Consider the following 22,428-nt stretch of genomic DNA (forward strand, 5'->3'; position numbering starts at 1 on the left):
CGAAGCCCCGGTACCTGAAGCGGGTGAGGAAACAGCACCAGCAAGAGGTACAGGGGCATCAGGAGTGTCCGAAGAGTGGTCTAAACACAAAGCAGGGTCAGAATGGGGTGCGGTATCAAGAAGGGGCCCGGGGGTAGTGGGTTCATGGATTGGGTTCTCCATGGTTAGGTTACTCCTTTGCTTTTTGTTTTTAAGAAAAAAAAAGAAAGAAGAAAAGAAAATAAAAATAAAAAAAAGAATAAAAAAAGGGGGGAGCGGGGAGGAATAGTTCCCAGGAGGAATGAAAGGGCCGGAAATCTCCCTCCGCGCCCAAGAGGACCTCAGCACCGCTAGTAGCGCAGATGCAGCATGGAACCCGTGCCATACCCTACCCTTCATGCCAGTAAACCAGCAATCCAGGATAGCAACCTCACATCTGCCGAGCTACCTCGGTGGACAAAAGAGAGGGCGGCCGGATATCCGCCACAAAGCATACCTCCTTCGGCCACCACCCCCGGAATCCGAAAGGTAGCTTCCAGAGATACACTCGTCGCCCAAAAGACACCCAAAGCTACTCCAGGATACCAGAGAGGGGTCGGGACATCCCCAGGCGATCCAGATTCCACGGCAAACTACGCCACCGCCAAGAACCTCAACGGAATGGGATGGACCCCGGTATCCTTTCCCCTACCTAGGAACTAGCGCGCCTGTGGGATAAATCCCAAAGGCCAAAAAGAGGAAGGGCAAAAGGGAGGGGTGGGGAGGAGGAGGAGGAGGAAAGGAAAAAGGGGAGGATGGGATAGGGGAGGGGAGATTGGGGGGTAATTAGGTTCGGTCTGAGGAAGAAGACCGACAGGTCTAATTCCTCAGACCAAGAGCCTCTTCACCAAGCCAAGGAGCCCCCTTGAAGAGGTAAATGCTTGAGAGGATTATCAGTTATCTGATGGGTGTGTACATGCACCTGTGTGAAGCTACTGCATATGCCAGAGTGCTGTATAACCTTCGCGGGTTTAGTGCTTAAATTATAATAATGCTGTATATGCAAACATCATTGCTGTATGACCCATACAGATTTAGTGCTTTCATGTAAATGGTATGATAATACTGAATGTACAGGTAACCCTTTCCACATAAGAGTATATATAGTATGGACAACACTTGTTTGCCTTTTGCTGTATTACCCTGGTGTGTTGAGCAATTAGTTTTGATTATAATAATAAATACAGTATTCATCTTTTAAGCTGTTATAGCATTCTCTTATAAGATGGTATATATTGTATCAGCTGTTGAAACTTGTTTTTCAGCTCTAAACCAATTTGTTATTCAAGCATCTAATGTAACCATTTATTCCCAAAATATCTACATGACATGAGCTACATCAGTGTTAAAAGTTTTCATTAGTTGCGAAGGTTTGCTATTTATTAGAAATAAATTTGAAGTTTTTGGTAAGCTACTGCTATCATATTTACCTCAGTTTGTACTCTTGGCAGTGTGATGTACTAGTATACACTGGGTAATGTATTGTTTACATGATTTTCTTTACTTACAACAGCATTGTCTGAAACATCTATAATTATTATTATTATTATTATAAAGGGGGAAGCGCTAAACCCGGAGGATTATACAGCGCCTGGGGGGGGAATGTGGAAGGCATTCAAGCTTAATTCGGGGAACTGGAGCACAGATCCAATTCCCTAAATCAAGAGCCCCTCACCAACTTCAAGGAACCTTCCTTGAGGGGAAACATCTATAATAATACAGACCCCTAATGGGTTCTTGATCCAAGGCATTGGAGGTACCTTCAAATCAAACTTCATTTCCAAGGGCAGTGTATGACCCCTATGGGTTTAGCACCTCCCCTTGATTATAATTCTATAATAACAATGAATGCAACTGATTAGCATTTTCCCCTTGATTATATACATCAATAATATTGCTATAATATGATGTAAATGGTATAGAAAACTGCCATATTCAAGAATGACACATGTGCAACGTTTGGAATGTTTTTCTTGTAAATATTTCACTAGTCAGTGGCTTTTTCAGTCCAGTAAACGAAAGAACAGTGAAAGGTGAGTAGTCTGAGGTAATTGGTCTCTCAGCCTTGAATAGAAGTGTCTTATTCTTCAATAATTATAAACTAACCTAACTTACTGTGCCAACTATGATAGTAGTCTCACACGTGTTCACCTCGCACCAACACTCTTGCCATTCAGCACTCGACAACTTGTATGGGTTTACTACTCTATGAATAGCTGTGCTGCATAGCCCTTGTGGCTTAGCGCTTCTTTTTGATTATAATAATAATAATATGAATAGCTGTATAGCCTTTAACGCCGTCTTCGTTCTACTACTCTCTCTTTACCTTCCCTTCTTGCTGATGGACCCTCCTTTAATCCTGACTCTCTCATTGACTTCTTAACAACGACTGATTTACTCCACAAACTCTGATGATGATACCTTACGCACTCCCCTTTCACAATCCACTGCTATCCGTAACCTATTACTCATTCACCTCCCTTTTGCCACCTGATGCCCTCGTTTCCTTCCTGCCCTGCAGCGCTGTATAGCCCTTGTGGCTTAGCGCTTCTTTTTGATTATAATAATAATAATGCATAGCCCTTGTGGCTTAGCGCTTCTTTTTGATTATAATAATAATAATGCATAGCCCTTGTGGCTTAGCGCTTCTTTTTTATAATAATAATAATAATAATAATAATAATAATAATAATACTCTACGAATAGTGTTTAGCACTTCCTCATAATAATTCCTCTTCAGAGTCCTGTATGACCCTTGTAGATTTAGTGTTCTTGTGAATATAATAATAATAATGATCTGTGTCTGGCTCCATTCATAAAAATCTCTAAGACCATCTGGCATGTTCTCACCAAGGCCTGGTGAACACCAGTTAAGATTACATCAATCATGATACATAAACATTCCAAGGTTACTGTCACGTCCCAAAGACAAGTAAAGATGTGGTGCTGTCTAGAAAATTAATAATGCTAATATTACAACAAACACTGCACACCCTCTACTGAAGCTTTTCCTCATTTCACTTATGTTAATTATATTATGAGGTTTCCAGCAACGTTTTCTTAGGCTTTGTAAATTTGCAGTAAGCATTATTATTTAAAGCTAAGTTTGGTCTCCAAAAAACTAAAAACATATTGAACCACATAAGCAAACCGAATAAATGGCCATGGTATGTCTGGGAATGAAGGACCGGAAAATAATCACGAATTGTTTAAATCTCTAATAATTTCATGCATAAAAATAAACTAACTCTTAAGGAATAGAGTTTATTCAGCTTATTAATAACCCATTAATAAGGACTTAATATGTCCTTTGGTCTTTATTATTTTCAGGATGGGACGTGCAACTATGACCACCCTAGAAAATGCCATGCCCATATGACAACAGGAAAATGCAAACTCCCTTCCTGTAAGCTTTTTCACCCTGAACTGTGTACCTCTTCAGTACAGGAAAGACTGTGCTATAACTTAAATTGCCAGGCATACCATCTAAAGAGGACAAAAAGATACAAAACATCCAGGCCATGGGAAAACCTGGGTAGCCACAGCCACTCAAGAGGGAGAGGTTTTTTAGTGCCAGGAAGGAAAAAAAAAACTGGCAGGAAATGGCAGAAATCGTACACCAAATCCAGTCATTCCTGGAGTGGAACCACAGTCGATGGCCTCCACTCCAAACCAACAGATACAGATACTAATGCCGGAAAAAAAATCCCCCCCCAGTACCAACAATACCACCAGTCCGATAACATTCTTCTTTGCAAATATACAGGGTCTAAAGCCAGCAACAAACAACAAAATACCTTTCATCCGTGGACTGTTTGCAGAGGCAAAGGCAATGTTCGCGGCTTTCACTGAGACCCACATAAAGGATCACTTGGACAACGAAATATGGATCCCAGGTTACAACCTATACAGATGTGACAGAGTGAACAGGCAAAAGGGGGGGGGGGGTTTGGCCTGTACATTGCAGAGTCACTTGTTTGCACAGAACTGCTTAATGCCTCAAATGATGTAGTGGAAGTTTTAGCAGTAAAGGTCGAGAACCAAAACCTAGTCATTGTGGTAGTCTACAAGCCTCCGGATGCAACATCCCAGCAATTCCAGGAACAGCTGTTAAAAATTGACCACTGTCTGGAAAATCTTCCAGCTCCTGCACCCAACATCCTGCTCCTGGGGGATTTCAACTTAAGGCACCTAAAATGGAGGAATATAGCAAATAATATTGTTGCAGTAATAACACCAGGAGGCAGCTCTGATGAAAACTCACACTCACACGAGCTTTTAAATCTCTGCACAAAATTCAATTTAAACCAGCAAATAATAGAGCCTACTAGACTGGAGAATACACTAGACCTCATCTTCACTAACAATGATGATCTGATAAGAAATGTCACCATATCAAAAACAATATACTCATATCACAACATAATTGAGGTTCAGACATGTATGCGTGGAGCCCCAGACCGACATAATGAGACTAGCCACGAGGGAGCATTCACCAAATTCAACTTCAATAACAAAAACATAAAGTGGGACCAAGTAAACCAAGTCCTAACCGATATAAGCTGGGAAGATATACTAAGCAACACAGACCCCAACTTATGCCTAGAACAGATTAACTCGGTGGCACTCGATGTATGCACAAGGCTTATTCCTCTAAGAAAAAGGAGGAGTAGATGTAAAATAGGAAGAGACAGGCGCTCCCTTTACAGGCGACGGAAAAGAATAACAGAGCGGCTAAAAGAGGTCAATATATCTGAAATGCGTAGGGAGACACTGGTCAGAGAAATAGCAAGCATCGAACTTAAGCTAAAAGAATCCTTTAGGAGTCAGGAATCGCGGGAAGAACTAAAAGCCATAAATGAAATCGAAAGAAACCCAAAGTATTTATTCTCCTATGCCAAATCAAAATCGAGAACAACGTCCAGTATTGGGCCCCTACTTAAACAAGATGGGTCCTACACAGATGACAGCAAGGAAATGAGTGAGCTACTCAAGTCCCAATATGACTCAGTTTTTAGCAAGCCGCTAACCAGAAGATCAAAATGAATTTTTTATGAGAGAGCCACAAAATTTGATTAACACAAGCCCATCCGATGTTATCCTGACGCCAAATGACTTCGAACAGGCGATAAATGACATGCCCATGCACTCTGCCCCAGGGCCAGACTCATGGAACTCTGTGTTCATCAAGAACTGCAAGAAGCCCCATCACGAGCCTTTTCCATCCTATGGAGAGGGAGCATGGACACTGGGGTCGTCCCACAGTTACTAAAAACAACAGACATAGCCCCACTCCACAAAGGGGGCAGTAAAGCAACAGCAAAGAACTACAGACCAATAGCACTAACACCCCATATCATAAAAATCTTTGAAAGGGTCCTAAGAAGCAAGATCACCACCCATCTAGAAACCCATCAGTTACACAACCCAGGGCAACATGGGTTTAGAACAGGTCGCTCTTGTCTGTCTCAACTATTGGATCACTACGACAAGGTCCTAAATGCACTAGAAGACAAAAAGAATGCAGATGTAATATATACAGACCTTGCAAAAGCCTTCGACAAGTGTGACCATGGCGTAATAGCGCACAAAATGCGTGCTAAAGGAATAACAGGAAAAGTCGGTCGATGGATCTATAATTTCCTCACTAACAGAACACAGAGAGTAGTCGTCAACCCGAGGCAGCTACGGTGAAAAGCTCTGTTCCACAAGGCACAGTACTCGCTCCCATCTTGTTCCTCATCCTCATATCCGACATAGACAAGGATGTCAGCCACAGCACCGTGTCTTCCTTTGCAGATGACACCCGAATCTGCATGACAGTGTCTTCCATTGCAGACACTGCAAGGCTCCAGGCGGACATCAACCAAATCTTTCAGTGGGCTGCAGAAAACAATATGAAGTTCAACGATGAGAAATTTCAATTACTCAGATATGGTAAACATGAGGAAATTAAATCTTCATCAGAGTACAAAACAAATTCTGGCCACAAAATAGAGCGAAACACCAACGTCAAAGACCTGGGAGTGATCATGTCGGAGGATCTCACCTTCAAGGACCATAACATTGTATCAATCGCATCTGCTAGAAAAATGACAGGATGGATAATGAGAACCTTCAAAACTAGGGAGGCCAAGCCCATGATGACATTCTTCAGGTCACTTGTTCTATCTAGACTGGAATATTGCTGCACACTAACAGCACCTTTCAAGGCAGGTGAAATTGCCGACCTAGAGAATGTACAGAGAACCTTCACGGCGCGCATAACGGAGATAAAACACCTCAATTACTGGGAGCGCTTGAGGTTCCTAAACCTGTATTCCCTGGAACGCAGGCGGGAGAGATACATGATTATATACACCTGGAATATCCTAGAGGGACTAGTACCGAACTTGCACACGAAAATCACTACGAAAGCAAAAGACTTGGCAGACGATGCAACATCCCCCCAATGAAAAGCAGGGGTGTCACTAGCACGTTAAGAGACCATACAATAAGTGTCAGGGGCCCGAGACTGTTCAACTGCCTCCCAGCATACATAAGGGGGATTACCAACAGACCCCTGGCAGTCTTCAAGCTGGCACTGGACAAGCACCTAAAGTCGGTTCCTGATCAGCCGGGCTGTGGCTCGTACGTTGGTTTGCGTGCAGCCAGCAGCAACAGCCTGGTTGATCAGACTCTGATCCACCAGGAGGCCTGGTCACAGACCGGGCCGCGGGGGCGTTGACCCCCGGAACTCTCTCCAGATAAACATTATTACATTCATGAAGACGGGGGAGTATTAAAGCCAGAAGAATCAAACAGCACCATGGGGAATGGAAGGCATTCAAACTATTCAAGGATTTGGCAAACAGGTCCAGTTTCTTAGATCAAGAGCCCCTCACCAGAAATGGGACAACAGGCATACGGAAACTGACACTCACTTAGATAGTTTATGAATAAGACATGTGCAATACCTGGGTATATGTATGAGGACAATTTGCCAACCGGTCTCTTCAATTCACTACAGAGATTGACTAAAGACCCTAGGTGTTCAGTCTCTTGATCACTCTGAAGTAGGAGGTAGAATGGGACCCATTATGTAATCTTTTGACTACTGCCCACAGGATGGGTATGGGGTGCATAATAACTTGACTTAGTTACCCAGGTGTTGCATATGCATCTTTTTCATCAACTTAATGCAGCTGCTGGCAACAAGAGTCAACTGAGTTGGTCCGCAATAAATTTCTTTATCAACACGTTTGGGTTGCTGGCTATCTTCCCTGTCTTGTACTGTCTGGGAGATTACTTTCTCACGTATGTATCAGCCATATGCATCTTGCACACGGACCTCATTAAAAAATGCCTGGCACCAGTCTGCGAGGATTGCCAGGTTGCATTGTCAGTCTTATCTATCAGTGGGCACCTGTACAGCCCTTGTGGCTTAGCGCTTCTTTTTGATTACAATATGTGGGCACACACTTCAGATGTCTCCAACACACTAACTGACCTTGCTGAGTGGTGCTGTATGACCCTTGTGGGTTTAGTGCTTAGTTTTGATAATAATAATAATAATAATAATAATAATAATAATAATAATAATAATAATAATAATAATAATAATAATAATAATAATAATGACCTTGTTGAAAGTCCCACCTTTGATGCTGACTCTTCAATTTTTTAACAACCTAACTTAGTGCACCAACTTTGATATTTTACATTTTGCACTCTCCACTACCCCCCCCCCCCCCCTTCTTCCCCTGTATCTTACAGCTAGCCTTCAAATAATAAGATATTACAAGAATCCCAATGGAGATAAGTCACTTCGTCTGACTTTTTTTTTTTTGTTATCCTAAGTAGTTTACCTCACAAAGAAGGTTGGTTTCTTGACAGAAAAATAAACACTAATGCAGTACAATGCAATCCTTTATTGTCTATGTTTCACCCACACAGTGGGCTTTATCAGGTCACCAACAGATCTACCTGGGTCAAGCGTACATGAATATATATAGTGTGGAGAGTCTTGGATTAGGTTGGGTAAGGTTTGTTAGGAAACAGGATAAGAGTCTCCTGCTGCAGGTCTTAGTCAGATGATGACCCACCATTGGAGCTTTTGGTCATCTGACTGAGGCCTTCAGCTGGCTTACCTGTCCACTCTTTAAAAATTATGGTCAAAGTTATAACTATTTCCTATAAAATTTTTGTGGAGTCTCCTGACTCCACACTGTATATAGGGTCATCACTACCTGAGGATGGAAGGCAATCAAGAAGACTAACCTAGTTATAATCCCTTGAATCAAGAGCCCCTTCACCAGCATCAAGAAATCTTCTCCCTCCTTGAAAGTATGATGGGGTAAGGAACAACAGGTGTTTTGTCTCACATAATTATCAAAGTTAATTATCATCCTCAGGTGTGTGGGTGGTATTACCTGCTGCCTGGAGTCATAGCATGAACCAGTTCAAGAAGAGTGCCAAAAGGTGTCTGATGAATGTAGCTACAGAAAGGGAGGGGGATGATTATTTATTTTTTAGCTAACACAAGTGTAATTTTACCTTATTCCTAGTAATGGCCCTCGTATTGTAGATAGTCTTAATGACCCTCGTGTAGTAAATAGTCTTTTTAGTACAATAATATGTTATCTTCATTAATGAATAATAAGAAAATATTATAACCTGTATATTACAATAGTAAGGTAAAAGGACCCCCAATGGAAATAAGTCACTGTGTCTGACTTTTTTGTGTTATCCCAGGTTCTCTACACATATGCTGCTATGTATGATAATCTATGTAACTGTATTTATGTATACCTGAATAAACTTACTTACTCGCATCTAAGCTTACACTACCACCATCTTCCGCATTGCCATAGTTATACCGAAATTTTAATTTTAATCCGAATTTCCGAGTGTTTAACGTCATTATATACCATCTGGGAGCTATTACATTGCCTCATTATGTTGTGTCAATAGGCATTTCCACCAAAGAGCGATACAGGGATACCTTTCTTGGATCAATAAGGTACAGGGTTATGAGATACAGGGGATACTTTTCACCCATGAATAAGGTAGAGGGGACTTGAATTATGGTATACAGGGGAGATACCTTTCTCTGGTAGCTCAGTGTCCAATACACTTCTGGTTAAAACACTCATAAAGAACGACATTACTTTGAGTTACAAATAGTTTTATTTTAGCTGAACACAACTTTATTTCTAGAAGATTAGAACCCTTGTAACTTATTCATGGGATATTAAATTGTAAACTGAGATATACCTTGTATATAAACAGAGGTATCCCAGTTTATATACGCATTAGTATGTCAGTGTATATACGCTGAGAGGTGTGCATCTCAGTACGTATATACCAGTGTATATAGGCCTACACAAACATCAAGCCCCCCCCCCTCTCCCGCTCCTCTTAAGAGGAAATAATTGATATTTTTCTTGCGTCTGTACTAAACCAAGTTAACTTTATAATATTTAAATATTAACCTTTGCTTATAACTTTCTTCATGCAGTTGTACCATTTACTTATTCCATCTAGCTGTACCATATAGTTGCACCATCCACTTGTATCATGTTGAAAATGGTATAAAATAATGACAAGATAAAGATTAAGACGCATATGCAACAGTTGGGTATCTTTATTGATGAAATGTATCACCTACACAGTAGACTTCTTCAGTATCTGGCTGAAGCCTACCGTGTAGGCGAAACGTTTCTTCAATAAAGATACCCAACTGTTGCATATGTGTCTTAAATCTTCCACTAGTACCATCCACTTGTACCATCCGCTTGTACCATCCACTTGTACCATCCGCTTGCACCATCTGCTTGTACCATCTGCTTGTACCATCCGCTTGTACCATCCACTTGTACCATCCGCTTGCACCATCTGCTTGTACCATCTGCTTGTACCATCCGCTTGTACCATCCACTTGTACCATCCGCTTGCACCATCTGCTTGTACCATCTGCTTGTACCATCCACTAGTACCATCCACTTGTACCATCCGCTTGTACCATCCACTAGTACCATCCACTAGTACCATCCACTTGTACCATCCACTTGTACCATCCACTTGTACCATCCACTTGTACCATCCACTTGTACCATCCGCTTGTACCATCCGCTTGTACCATCCACTTGTACCATCCGCTTGTACCATCCACTTGTACCATCCACTTGTACCATCCACTTGTACCATCCGCTTGTACTATCCGCTTGTATCATCCGCTTGTATCATCCGCTTGTACCATCCGCTTGTACCATCTGCTTGTACCATCCACTTGTACCATCCGCTTGTATCATCTGCTTGTACCATCTGCTTGTACCATCCGCTTGTATCATCCGCTTGTACCATCCGCTTGTACCATCTGCTTGTACCATCCACTTGTACCATCCGCTTGTATCATCTGCTTGTACCATCTGCTTGTACCATCTGCTTGTACCATCCACTTGTACCATCCGCTTGTATCATCTGCTTGTACCATCCACTTGTACCATCCGCTTGTATCATCTGCTTGTATCATCTGCTTGTACCATCTGCTTGTATCATCTGCTTGTATCATCTGCTTGTACCATCTGCTTGTACCATCCACTTGTACCATCCGCTTGTATCATCTGCTTGTACCATCTGCTTGTACCATCTGCTTGTACCATCCACTTGTACCATCCGCTTGTATCATCTGCTTGTACCATCTGCTTGTATCATCTGCTTGTACCATCCACTTGTACCATCTGCTTGTACCATCTGCTTGTACCATCCGCTTGTACCATCCACTTGTACCATCCGCTTGTACCATCCGCTTGTACCATCCACTTGTACCATCTGCTTGTATCATCTGCTTGTACCATCTGCTTGTACCATCCACTTGTACCATCCGCTTGTACCATCCGCTTGTACCATCCACTTGTATCATCTGCTTGTACCATCTGCTTGTACCATCCACTTGTACCATCCGCTTGTACCATCCGCTTGTACCATCCACTTGTATCATCTGCTTGTACCATCTGCTTGTACCATCTGCTTGTACCATCTGCTTGTACCATCCACTTGTACCATCTGCTTGTACCATCCACTTGTACCATCCACTTGTACCATCCACTTGTACCATCCGCTTGTACCATCCACTTGTATCATCTGCTTGTATCATCTGCTTGTATCATCTGCTTGTACCATCCACTTGTACCATCCGCTTGTACCATCCGCTTGTATCATCTGCTTGTACCATCTGCTTGTATCATCTGCTTGTACCATCTGCTTGTATCATCTGCTTGTACCATCTGCTTGTATCATCTGCTTGTATCATCTGCTTGTACCATCCGCTTGTATCATCTGCTTGTACCATCTGCTTGTACCATCTGCTTGTACCATCCGCTTGTACCATCCACTTGTATCATCTGCTTGTACCATCTGCTTGTATCATCTGCTTGTACCATCTGCTTGTATCATCTGCTTGTACCATCTGCTTGTACCATCTGCTTGTATCATCTGCTTGTACCATCCACTTGTACCATCTGCTTGTACCATCTGCTTGTACCATCCACTTGTACCATCCGCTTGTACCATCTGCTTGTACCATCCGCTTGTACCATCCACTTGTACCATCCGCTTGTATCATCTGCTTGTACCATCTGCTTGTACCATCCACTTGTACCATCCGCTTGTATCATCTGCTTGTACCATCTGCTTGTACCATCTGCTTGTACCATCCACTTGTACCATCCGCTTGTATCATCTGCTTGTACCATCTGCTTGTACCATCCACTTGTACCATCCACTTGTACCATCTGCTTGTATCATCTGCTTGTACCATCTGCTTGTACCATCCACTTGTACCATCCGCTTGTATCATCTGCTTGTACCATCTGCTTGTACCATCCACTTGTACCATCCACTTGTACCATCTGCTTGTACCATCCACTTGTACCATCTGCTTGTATCATCTGCTTGTACCATCTGCTTGTACCATCCACTTGTACCATCTGCTTGTATCATCTGCTTGTACCATCTGCTTGTACCATCCACTTGTACCATCTGCTTGTATCATCTGCTTGTACCATCTGCTTGTATCATCTGCTTGTACCATCTGCTTGTACCATCCACTTGTACCATCCACTTGTACCATCCACTTGTACCATCTGCTTGTATCATCTGCTTGTACCATCTGCTTGTACCATCCGCTTGTACCATCCGCTTGTATCATCTGCTTGTACCATCCGCTTGTACCATCTGCTTGTACCATCCGCTTGTACCATCCACTTGTACCATCTGCTTGTATCATCTGCTTGTACCATCCGCTTGTACCATCTGCTTGTACCATCCACTTGTACCATCCACTTGTACCATCTGCTTGTATCATCTGCTTGTACCATCCGCTTGTACCATCTGCTTGTACCATCCGCTTGTACCATCCACTTGTACCATCCACTTGTACCATCTGCTTGTATCATCTGCTTGTACCATCTGCTTGTACCATCCGCTTGTACCATCCGCTTGTACCATCCACTTGTACCATCTGCTTGTACCATCCGCTTGTACCATCCACTTGTACCATCTGCTTGTACCATCCACTTGTACCATCTGCTTGTACCATCTGCTTGTACCATCTGCTTGTACCATCTGCTTGTACCATCTGCTTGTACCATCTGCTTGTACCATCCACTTGTACCATCTGCTTGTACCATCTGCTTGTACCATCCGCTTGTACCATCCGCTTGTACCATCCACTTGTACCATCCACTTGTACCATCCGCTTGTACCATCCGCTTGTACCATCCACTTGTACCATCTGCTTGTACCATCTGCTTGTACCATCCGCTTGTACCATCCACTTGTACCATCTGCTTGTACCATCTGCTTGTACCATCCACTTGTGTCATCTGCTTGTACCATCTGCTTGTACCATCCGCTTGTACCATCTGCTTGTACCATCCACTTGTACCATCTGCTTGTACCATCTGCTTGTACCATCCGCTTGTACCATCCGCTTGTACCATCCACTTGTACCATCCACTTGTACCATCCGCTTGTACCATCCGCTTGTACCATCCACTTGTACCATCTGCTTGTACCATCTGCTTGTACCATCCACTTGTACCATCCGCTTGTACCATCCACTTGTACCATCTGCTTGTACCATCTGCTTGTACCATCCACTTGTATCATCCACTTGTACCATCTGCTTGTACCATCTGCTTGTACCATCCACTAGTACCATCCACTTGTACCATCCGCTTGTACCATCTGCTTGTACCATCCGCTTGTATCATCCGCTTGTATCATCCGCTTGTACCATCCACTTGTACCAACCGCTTGTACCATCCGCTTGTACCATCTGCTTGTACCATCCACTTGTACCAACCGCTTGTACCATCCGCTTGTATCATCCGCTTGTACCATCCACTTGTACCATCCGCTTGTATCATCTGCTTGTACCATCCACTTGTACCAACCGCTTGTACCATCCGCTTGTATCATCCGCTTGTACCATCCACTTGTACCATCCACTTGTACCATCCACTTGTATCATCTGCTTGTACCATCCATTTGTACCATCCACTTGTACCATCCACTAGTACCATCCACTTGTACCATCCGCTTGTACCATCCGCTTGTACCATCCACTTGTACCATCCGCTTGTATCATCCGCTTGTACCATCTGCTTGTACCATCCACTTGTACCATCCGCTTGTATCATCCGCTTGTACCATCTGCTTGTACCATCCACTTGTACCATCCGCTTGTATCATCCGCTTGTACCATCTGCTTGTACCATCCACTTGTACCATCCGCTTGTACCATCCACTTGTACCATCCGCTTGTATCATCCACTTGTACCATCCGCTTGTACCATCCGCTTGTACCATCCGCTTGTACCATCCACTTGTACCATCCGCTTGCACCATCCGCTTGTACCATCCACTAGTACCATCCACTAGTACCATCCGCTTGTACCATCCGCTTGTACCATCCACTTGTACCATCCACTTGTACCATCCACTAGTACCATCCACTTGTACCATCCACTTGTACCATCCACTAGTACCATCCACTTGTACCATCCACTTGTACCATCCACTTGTACCATCCACTAGTACCATCCACTTGTACCATCCACTTGTACCATCCACTTGTACCATCCCACAATTAATAGCTTGGGATGTGGGTCATTTCACACATTTCGACAGACTGTTAAAAAGTAATTTCGACAGACAAAAAAAAAAAAAAAAAAAAAAAAACTTTCCTTGAAATGTACGACGGTACTTCATTCACTTACAATTACGTAACATACAGTATGCATAATTACTACAATAAAATATATCGGAGCAGAAGCACAGGAATGCTTTCACATGTTGACTTTAGGGCTCTGGTGGCCTGGTGGTTAACACTCGCTTCACACGGTGAGGGCCTGGGTTCGATTCCCAGCCAGAGTAGAAACATTGGACGTGTTTCTTTCCACCTGTTGTCTATGTTCCCCATCAGTAAAATGGGTACCTGGGTGTTAGTCGACTGGTGTGGGTCGCATCCTGGGACACTGACCTAAGGAGGCCTGGTCACAGACCGGGCCGCGGAGGCGTTGACCCCCGGAACTCTCTCCAGATAAACTCCTGTCTATGGTTGATCCACCAGGGCAAGTGTATTGGTGCCAGTGAGGGGTTCTTGATTCATCAAGGCAAGTGTCTTGATGCCAGTGAGATTTTATTCACCAAGTGCCTTGATGCCAGCGAGGGGCTCTTGATCCATCAAGGCAAGTGCCTTATGCCAGAGGTTCTTGATCCACCAGGGCAAGTGAATTGACGCCAGTGAGGGGTTCTTGATCCACCAGGGCAAGTGCCTTAGTGCCGGTGAGGGGCTCTTGATCTATCGAGGCAAGTGTCTTGATGTCAGTGGGGTTCTTAATCCACCAGGGTAAGTGCCTTGATACCAACGAGTGGCTCTTGATTCATCAAGGCAAGTGTCTTAATGCCAGCGAAGGGTTCTTGCTCCACCAAGGAAAGTGCCTTGATGCCAGAGGGGGCTCTTGATCCACCAAGACAAGTACCTTGATGTCAAGGAGGGGCTCTTGGTCAACCAAGACAAGTGCCTTGATGCCAATGAGGGGTTCTTAATCTACCAAGTGTCTTGATGCCAGTGAAGGACTTGATCCATCAAGGCAAATGACGTGACAGTGAGGGGCTCTTGATACACCAAGGCAAGTGCCTTGATGCCAGTGAGGGGGCTCTTGATCCATTAATGCAAGTGCCTTGATGCCAGTGAAGGGTTCTTGCTCCACCAAGGCAAGTGCCTTGATGCCAGTGAAAGGTTCTTGCTCCACCAAGGCAAGTGCCTTGATGCCAGTGAAGGGTTCTTGCTCCACCAAGGCAAGTGCCTTGATGCCAGTGAAGGGTTCTTGCTCCACCAAGGCAAGTGCCTTGATGCCAGAGAGGGGATCCTGATCCAATGAACGGGATTTCACCTCCCCTTCCTTAGAGCGAACATGAATGCCTCCCACTTCTCAGGAGCTATATGACCGCCCATGCATTATAAAGATGTTAAACTGGAACATCCCATCATTTAGCTATCACCTACTTCCCTCCCATCTAGAAGACACCGTCAACCAGGTTACAAAATATATTGATCTGACAGCGTCACAATGAGAGGAAATGTCCGCCTTGCCAGTAGATGACGCAGTCTCCACAGATGTTCTTTCTCCCATGGATAAAGCGGGGTATATAACCCCTTTCTCGATGGGTTGACGTCATTACTCTTTCCGAAGCAACGATTCACCATGGCTGGTCTCAAGATGGTCGTCTGTACGATTGTGTTCAGCAGCCTAGTCGTGGCCACCCTTGCTCAGTTCTACGTCTTTAATTTTGACAACAGTTTAGAAGACTGGGAGCCCAACAGAGGTTCATGGCACTGGGAAAAGAGAGATACCTCACCTAATCCTCTGCCACCATCAGGCACCGATGGCTTCGCTATAATGGATAGCGAGTATGACAGCGATGAACTCTTCTCGCCCTACTTCAACTGTAATAATGGTGGTAACTTCTCTGTGACCTTCTTTATGAGATCTCACTATTTAGATTCCAGCAATATGTACATCAACATATACGTGCACGACGGCAGATATGGTGATGTCTTCCTTGATATGAACGAATATTCCACACCAGACACCGACCACTGGATTACTATGACGAAGGAATTACCACAAGTGGATGAGCCAATAATGGTATGTTGTATCCATAAATTATTAGTATTACAAGTCTACATTTACATTCTAAGCTGGTATCTTACCTCAGCTCATACTAAAGCTCAGCCTTATCTAGTATATACTACCCCACCCCAGGAAGTGACCCATAAGTGTCAACTAACACCCAGGTACTTATTGACTGCTAGATGACAAGTGTCAGTGTCAGTGAGTGAGTGAGTGAGTGAGTGAGTGAGTGAGTGAGTGTGTGTGTGTGTGTGTGTGTGTGTGTACTCACCTAGTTGAGGTTGCGGGGGTCGAGTCCGAGCTCCTGGCCCCGCCTCTTCACTGATCGCTACTAGGTCACTCTCCCTGAGCCGTGAGCTTTATCATACCTGTGCTTAAAGCTATGTATGGATCCTGCCTCCACTACATCGCTTCCCAAACTATTCCACTTACTGACTACTCTGTGGCTGAAGAAATACTTCCTAACATCCCTGTGATTCATCTGTGTCTTCAGCTTCCAACTGTGTCCCCTTGTTACTGTGTCCAATCTCTGGAACATCCTGTCTTTGTCCACCTTGTTAATTCCTCTCAGTATTTTGTATGTCGTTATCATGTCCCCCCTATCTCTCCTGTCCTCCAGTGTCGTCAGGTTGATTTCCCTTAACCTCTCCTCGTAGGACATACCTCTTAGCTCTGGGACTAGTCTTGTTGCAAACCTTTGCACTTTCTCTAGTTTCTTCACGTGCTTGGCTAGGTGTGGGTTCCAAACTGGTGCCGCATACTCCAATATGGGCCTAACGTACACGGTGTACAGGGTCCTGAATGATTCCTGATGTGTGTGTGTGTGTGTGTGTGTGCTCACCTATTTGTGGTTGCAGGGGTCGAGTCATAGCTCCTGACCCCAACTCCTCACTGATTGCTACTAGGTCCTCTCTCTCCCTGCTCCATGAGCTTTATCATACCTCGCCTTAAAACTATGTATGGTTCCCGCCTCCACTACTTCACTTTCTAGGCTATTCCACGGCTTGACTACTCTATGACTGAATAAATACTTCCTAACATCCCTTTGATTCATCTGAGTCTTCAACTTCCAATTGTGACCTCTTGTGTCTGTGTCCCAACTCTGAAACATCCCGTCTTTGTCCACATCGTCTATTCCGCGCAGTATTTTATATGTCGTTATCATGTCTCCCCTGACCCTCCTGGCCTCCAGGGTCGTCAGGCCGATTTCCCTTAACCTTTCTTCGTAGGACAATCCCGTAGCTCTGGGACTAGTCTTGTTGCAAACCTTTGCACTTTCTCTAATTTCTTGACGTGCTTGACTAGGTGTGGATTCCAAACTGGTGCTGCATACTCCAGTATGGGCCTGACGTAAATGGTATACAGAGTCTTGAACGACTCCTTACTGAGGTATCGGAACGCTATCCGTAGGTTTGCCAGGCGCCCGTATGCTGCAGCAGTTATCTGATTGATGTGCGCCTCAGGAGATATGCTCGGTGTTATACTCACCCCCAGATCTTTTTCCTTGAGTGAGGTTTGCAGACTTTGGCCATCTAAACTATATTGTGTCTGCGGTCTTCTTTGCCCTTCCCCAATCTTCATGACTTTGCATTTGGCGGGGTTAAACTCAAGGAGCCAGTTGCTGGACCAGGCTTGTAGCCTCTCCAGGTCTCTTTGTAGTCCTGCCTGATCCTCATCCGATTTGATTCTTCTCATTAACTTCACATCGTCCGCAAACAAGGACACTTTTGAGTCTATCCCTTCCGTTATGTCATTCACATATACCAAGAACAGCACAGGTCCTAGGACTGACCCCTGTGGAACCCCGCTTGTCACAGGCGCCCACTTTCACACCTCATCACGTACCATGACTCGTTGTTGCCTCCCTGTCAGGTATTCTCTTATCCATTGCAGTGCCTTTCCTGTTATGTGTGCCTGATCCTCTAGCTTTTGCAGTAACCTCTTGTGAGGAACTGTGTCGATTATTATTATTATAATCAAAAAGAAGCGCTAAGCCACAAGGACTATACAGCACTGCAGGGCAGGAAGGAAGCAAGTGCCCGCACCTACATAACCCATTCTATATAGCGCTGACCTTGTAGCTAGAATTCCCATAAAGAATCTATAAACCACTTCACGAACCCTTGGCTTTAATCTGATCTTCCGAAAGTCTTCCCAAATGCCCCTCCAATCATACATCGGGTATGTTGCTACTCCCTGTATCACTTTACCCTGCCTACCTGTCCTCCCAAGCCTACTTACCCTTACTTTTTTTGCATCCCGTACTGCCAACAAATTACGCACCACATCTTCACACACCAGTAGCACCTTCCCCTTCCACCATTTTCGCACATCCTCCATGACCTCTCCCACCCTTCTACCCCTCTCCCCTCCCACCCTCAAGTACCGCTGCTTCACATACACTGCCTTCACTCGTGTGTCCAAAGGTAAAAGACCCAGTCCCACCCTGCCGCACGCCCATCATCACCACCTCCTTCTGTAGCCATGTTATTGCCATATTTTTTGACCTTGAGAAGGCATATGACACAACTTGGAGGTATAATATTTTGGCCCAAGCCCATTCCTTAGGCCTCCGAGGCAATCTACCATCCTTCCTTAAGAACTTTTTAACTGACAGACATTTCCGTGTTCGAGTCAATAATGTTCTTTCCCCGGACTTCGTCCAAGCTGAAGGTGTCCCTCAGGGATGTGTTCTAAGCACAACACTTTTTCTCCTTGCTATAAATGATTTGGCCTCTGTTCTTCCACCCAATATTTGGTCATCACTCTATGTTGATGACTTCGCTATTGCTTGTGCAGGCGCTGACTGTCATCTTATTGCAGTTTCTCTCCAGCATGCGGTCGACCGTGTTTCCACTTGGGCCACCACGCATGGGTTTAAATTTTCAAGTACCAAAACTCACCAACTTACTTTCACAAGACGCTCTGTTATCTCCGATCATCCTTTGTATCTCTATGGCTCCCGTATCCCCGAACGTGATACAGTCAGGTTTCTAGGCCTTCTCTTTGACCGTCGGTTATCCTGGAAACCTCACATAACCTCTCTGAAGGCAACTTGTCACAACCAGCTAAACCTTCTTAAAACCCTTGCTCATCTTTCCTGGGGAGCTGATCGTCGAACTCTGCTTCGCCTACATTCAGCCCTCGTTTTATCGAAACTCGATTATGGTGACCAGATTTATTCCGCGGCCTCTCCTGCTACTCTCTCTAGCCTTAACTCTATCCATCACCAAGGATTACGTTTGTGCCTTGGTGCTTTTCGCTGTTCCCCTGTTGAGAGCCTCTATACAGAAGCGAATGTTCCATCCTTGTCTGATCGCCGTGATGCCCATTGCCTTCGCTACTATGTACGCTCTCACGATCTACACAATCCTTCCATTTATAGAATGGTCACCGATATTAGTAGACATTCTTTATTCGTTCGCCACCCCTGTTTGCTCCGTCCCTTTTCTCTTCGCCTACATTCACTCTTGTCTTCCCTTCAGTTACCACCTTTATATGTTCATGTAGCATCTCACTTTTCCCTACCCCCCTGGGAAGTTCCAGCTGTTCGGGTCTGTTCTTTCTCACTCCCTTGCTCGAAAGCTCAACTGCCTACGGTGGCTTCCCGCTCTCTTTTTCTTGATCACTTCCACTCCCATTCTCATGCCACCGCTGTGTACACAGATGGCTCAGTCTTCAGACGGCGTCGGATTCGCAGCAGTGTTTCCGGACAGCGTCGTGCGGGGACATTTACTATCTTCAGCTAGCTGAAGATAGTAAATGATAGTACTGCTGAACTGTATGCCATTCTTGCAGCACTTATTCGTATCGCATCTATGCCTGTGTCATCATTTGTAGTAGTCTCAGACTCCCTTAGTGCTCTACAGGCTATACGAAAATTTGATACATCTCATCCCCTAGTTCTCCGTATCCAACTTTGGCTATGCCGTATCTCTACCAAACAAAGATATTGTTTTTTGTTGGGTCCCTGGTCATGTCGACGTACAGGGCAATGAACAGGCAGACACTGCTGCGCGGTCAGCAGTACATGACCTACCAATTTCCTATCGAGGTGTTCCATTTCTGGACTATTTTGCTGCAATAGCTACCCACCTTCGCACCCGTTGGCAACAACGTTGGTCAACTCTGCTCGGTAACAAACTTCATTCTATTAAACCGAGCATAGGTTACTGGCCGTCTTCTTGTCATCAGTGCCGAGGTTGGGAGACCACTCTCTCCCGCCTTCGCATTGGTCACACTCGTCTTACTCATGGGTATCTCATGGAGAGGCACCCTGTTCCTCTCTGTGAGCAGTGTCAAGTTCCAGTATCGATTAGCCACATTCTGATAGACTGCCCTCTCTATCAACGAGCACGCAGAATTTACCTCCAACGTCGTCCTCGTTCTACTACTCTCTCTTTACCTTCCCTTCTTGCTGATGGACCCTCCTTTAATCCTGACTCTCTCATTGACTTCTTGACAACGACTGATTTACTCCACAAACTCTGATGATACTTTTCGCACTCCCCTCAGCCCTTTCTAGTTCAGTCTCTTGCTGCCCTTTACCCTTTCACCATCCACTGCCCCGCTGTTATCCGTAACCTATTACTCATTCATCTCCCTTTTGCCACCTGATGCTCTCGCTTCCTTCCTGCCCTGCAGCGCTGTATAGTCCTTGTGGCTTAGCGCTTCTTTTTGATTATAATAATAATAATAATGTAGCCATGGCTTCCCATAACCCCACACATCTCAAAACCACCCTCTCCAGTTCCTGAATATCACACGACCTCAGGGGATATACTTCTGCCACTCCCCACACTTTACTGTACACAAGTGTGTTTACCACCACCCTCTGCTGCAACGTTACATCCCCGGCCCTCCACCCGCGCATCCTACCCATCGCTCTATTCACAACTTCCTTGAAATTTATTCTCTGCGCCTCCCCATCGTCCGCCATGTACACAACCCCACATATCTTAATTCTATCCACTACGTTCCACCCGTACAGTTTCAAAGTTTACACGAAAAACACTCAGGACTCAGAATAGCTTCCTGCACAATTAAGCGCAATAACCATCGTTTTATTTAAGTTTATTCAGGCGAGTTTGTTAGTGCCGCTGTCTAGTACTCACTGCACTTTTATGCTTGGATTCATATACATGCATGATTTTTTTGGGTTATCCTAGGTAATTTACATATCTATGTATGATAAGTTGTGTAACTATTTATGTGTACTTGTACTTAGATAAAATTCCAATGACCCATACGACTTTACAGTTTAATACTACTACTACTAATAATAAAAGAATATTATTAGTATTATTATTAAATGTACACGAATTTCTGATGAACTAAATCTTTTAATTTTGCATTACAGATAGCAGTCTTCTGTTACAATGGAGATGTGGCACCTCCAGGTGAGCTTCTGTATGGCTGTGCCATTGACAGCATCACAGCAGAAGTGTACGGCAGCCACACCAATCTGCCGTCAACACACCTGTCAACTGAGTCAACACAAGAATCAAGTATTTCTTCAACAGAGACAACGTTCCTTTCGTCTAGTACAACTTCTCCATTCGAAAGTTCAGTTTTTACTTCAGAAGAAAATACGTTTTACCCAACAGAAAGCACTTACATATACCCAACAGAAAGCACTTTTAATCCATACCCAACAGAGAGCACTTATTATCCATAATTTTACCCAACAGAAAGGACTTATTATCCATAATTTACAACCTGATTGATCCATCAAAATCAACACATTACTACGATTATTTTTATTATAATTTTATTATTATTTTGCAAACCTTTGACTCTATAATGTTTAGTTACGTTTAGTTACAATTTCCCCGAAATGTTTTATTATACATGTATATAGTTATATACGTATTGACTTTAAAGAGGGATTTTTTTTTTTATAAATTCGTATCTTCCCAAAAATCCATAACAAATGTGATGTTCCTTTTGTAAATAAATATTATTATTATTATTGTTATTATTATTATGTAGTAATTATGAACAGGATAAAGTAAAAATTAGTTTGATATATACCCAAATAAACTATAATAGCATATATACACCGAGAGGTGTATTTCTTTCAGCGTATATACACCGAGGTGTATTTTTATCAACGTATATATACTGAGAGTATACTTTAATCCAAAATTTAGTATTTTTTATAGTTTATTCAAAACTGCATGTACAAATATTATACATAAGTAGGCACGCATATTATTATGTAACA

General features: G+C 43.9%; 1 protein-coding gene across 1 annotated transcript; it reads left to right on the forward strand.

The window, feature by feature from the left end:
* Positions 1-15,727: 15,727 nt before the first annotated feature.
* On the forward strand, positions 15,728-22,173 carry LOC128704397 (uncharacterized). Its single transcript, XM_070103072.1, has 2 exons — positions 15,728-16,217; positions 21,562-22,173. Exons 1-2 carry the CDS (start codon positions 15,774-15,776, stop codon positions 21,877-21,879), a joined length of 762 nt encoding a protein of 253 aa, XP_069959173.1. The 5' UTR covers positions 15,728-15,773; the 3' UTR covers positions 21,880-22,173.
* The last annotated feature ends 255 nt before the right edge of the window (positions 22,174-22,428 follow it).

This window comes from Cherax quadricarinatus, chromosome 84 (genome assembly GCF_038502225.1).
Source record: "Cherax quadricarinatus isolate ZL_2023a chromosome 84, ASM3850222v1, whole genome shotgun sequence".
Lineage (NCBI taxonomy): Eukaryota > Metazoa > Arthropoda > Malacostraca > Decapoda > Parastacidae > Cherax > Cherax quadricarinatus.

Bases quoted from the DNA above. Each gene is read 5' to 3' on its own strand.
- LOC128704397 (XM_070103072.1), top strand. From the start codon at position 15,774: ATGGCTGGTCTCAAGATGGTCGTCTGTACGATTGTGTTCAGCAGCCTA. The intron at 16,218-21,561 runs GTATGTTGTATC...TTTGCATTACAG, and splicing joins AAGTGGATGAGCCAATAATG to ATAGCAGTCTTCTGTTACAA.